Raw genomic sequence first — 2,685 nt, 5'->3', positions numbered from 1 at the left:
GAACACCATCTGTCAAGAACTTTTGACATTTCACGTAATAGCCACCGTCTATTGTTTTATTCAAATTACGCTTCTACAAAAATTTTTAATTAAAAATGTAAAGTTTCTACACGATTTTGGAATAATATCTCACCTTTTGGTCTTTCTCTGGATTGGCACGAATTTTTCAAGACTAAGACTGGCCAAATCGGCTTAGCCGTTTTCGAGTTTTACTTAGACATTTGAAAAAAAGCTCCATTTATATATATATATATATATATATATATATATATATATAACTCGTTAGAATAAAATGATTAGTATTAAATATAAATAAAATAAGGCTCAACGTATTCAACATATAAAACTGATGTACATTATTTAGGTTTTAAGTCCTTAGTCTCGATAAATTGAGCAGCATAAATTTGATAATTTTATAAAATACAATGCATAATACTCTTCTTTTATCTATGGTTACATTGAGCATCAATCGTAAGTCTGCATTTCATTTCTTGTACTTATGGATACATTTCTAATATCATTTTCTTTTTATAAAAAATCAGGAAACTATCAATTTAATTGGAATTGACTACTAAAAGCCGCAGAAATACTTTAAATGATATAATTCTGAAGTATGCTTTACCTGAATGTTATCTTCTTGCCTTTCCATATATGCCTAGTGATGCCAAAGGCGGAGGCGGTGGTCCTCGTCCATTATATGTAATTGCTGTTGAGCCATTCATCAGGTGTGATGTTTCCGTACCGTCGTTCAGATCTAAGCCCGCTACCATTTGCATGATTTCTCTTTCCTTTTTAGCATCTTCCCTGGTTTCCTGTTGTTGAGGCATCTTTGAAGGTTGAGGTGAAAATTGTAATGATGCCAGGCTTCCGTGACTTCTGCTTCGGTGTTCCTGTCGTATTGAATAACTAAAGGCGCGCTCGTTTAAATGTCCTTTACGACGGTAAATACCAGTACCGTTAGGAGAATCGCCGCCACCCGACGTTCCATTTTCCTGACCTAGCCTGTCAAGGCCCTCAGCTTGAGACAGAGATAATTTTCTTGAAATGGTCGCCAGTGGTCGCTCTAATGTAGGAGGATAAACAAACATTGGAGCCATCATTGGTGTCATCGGGACAGGAATATTTGCAGCATTTTTGCTATGGCGCTGCTTCTTTCGGGCCATTTTCGGTGCTTGTAAAGTAGCATATTGTGGATAACGCTGCATTTGTTGAGGAAATTGAGGTTGGGAATGCATGAATTGCTGAGGGGGTAACATAATAGGAGGAGGCCGACTTCGATGCGAAAACGTGTGGAATTGTCGTGGAATTGGCGCTGCGTGATATACCATCATAGGTGGTGCTCGCATAAGTTGCTGTTGACCTGGTGCTGGTCTCGACCGTTTCTTTTTACGATTTTGGTCTTTAGATTCCTTAGTAAGAGGCGGAGGAGGTGGCGGTGCTGGTTCAGATATTTGCCTCACTCTGGCAGGTCTACCTAGTGTTGATCCTCCACTATATATATCTGCATCTAAGTCATTTAATCTGTCTACAGATCCACCCCAAATCTTATGATTCTCATCCCCATTATATATTGATCCAGAGTCGTCTGCGGCTAATTCTGCACTACTTGCATATGTAACAGTGCTATCTTCGTGTCTCAACTTTGTTCCAATTGTGTCTATCGTAGCAGTGCTACCGGCACGTGAGCCCCATCCGACTGGAGCACTTAGGGTTCCGCATAAGCTTCCGTCACTAGATCGAGACTGATGCTTAGCATATGAACTGTCAGCGTATGCATGAAAACAACAACGCACTAAGGCGTTTGCCGCAGCTTCACGTTTACATATGAATGCGTGGCATTCGAGAACTTTTATACCTGAAGTCTACGTAAAATTGCAGCAAACAACGGAGGGTGCCTAGACCTAATATATATAGAACCTGTGTACGGAATTGCTGCTACTTCCCGTACCATAATTCAAAATTTTTAAAAACTTTACAATTCTTCGAAAACTGAAAAATGAGATTTTTAATTTTTTTAAAAAATTTTATTTTTTTTTTAATTTTAAAATTTTTAGAAATCTTGATTTTTCAATGCAGTCGCGCTGTAGTCTAACGGTAAAATTATAATTCTTGGTTCTAAACCCATAAAAGGTGTTAACAAAAGTTGTACTTATTACCTCTATAAAATATCTGAAAATTTTATGAGCATATGTCTTATAAACACTCTTGACATGACATGGCATTTTTTTCACTGTTTTAATCGTAAATTTCACCAGTTGTTCATGTTATCAATATAAGTAAAAAACGTTCGTTAAATCGGACGCTCCAATCTCTCAAAAACAGAATTGCCATTTTTGACACTTTTTGCCCCGTATCTTCAAAACGGCTGGACATGCCTCGGCCAAGAAATAGGCATCGAATATTTTTGAACCATTTAAATCGATTAATCCTCAAAATCGACGACGAAAAATTGTTTACGCACACATACATATACGAACACATCGCATACATACATTACACACACTTAATGAATAACAAACAATGTACATAATTGGCATGAGAAATTTGATTTGGCAGTGATATTTGTAATAAATTTTAACAATTTTTGAGAAACATACTTATTTATCGCAAAACGTTGTGGGTAATCAATTACTATAGACATACGTATATTATTATATTACAATTTTGTAGATTAAGAACAATAAT

At 36.5% G+C, this 2,685-nt stretch overlaps 1 protein-coding gene across 1 annotated transcript; it reads right to left on the bottom strand.

Moving 5' to 3' along the window:
- Positions 1 to 629: 629 nt before the first annotated feature.
- On the bottom strand, positions 630 to 1,951 carry LOC113382194. Its single transcript, XM_026620727.1, has 2 exons — positions 1,856 to 1,951; positions 630 to 1,742 (listed from the first exon to the last, which is right to left on the bottom strand). Exons 1-2 carry the CDS (start codon positions 1,949 to 1,951, stop codon positions 630 to 632), a joined length of 1,209 nt encoding a protein of 402 aa, XP_026476512.1.
- Between the last annotated feature and the right edge of the window lie 734 nt (positions 1,952 to 2,685).

The sequence above is a fragment of the Ctenocephalides felis genome, unplaced genomic scaffold (assembly GCF_003426905.1).
Source record: "Ctenocephalides felis isolate EL2017-DRISC unplaced genomic scaffold, ASM342690v1 CF-g0.4_SCAFFOLD_00845, whole genome shotgun sequence".
NCBI classification, from domain to species: Eukaryota; Metazoa; Arthropoda; class Insecta; order Siphonaptera; family Pulicidae; genus Ctenocephalides; species Ctenocephalides felis.
This window is presented reverse-complemented; position numbering and strand designations above follow the sequence as displayed.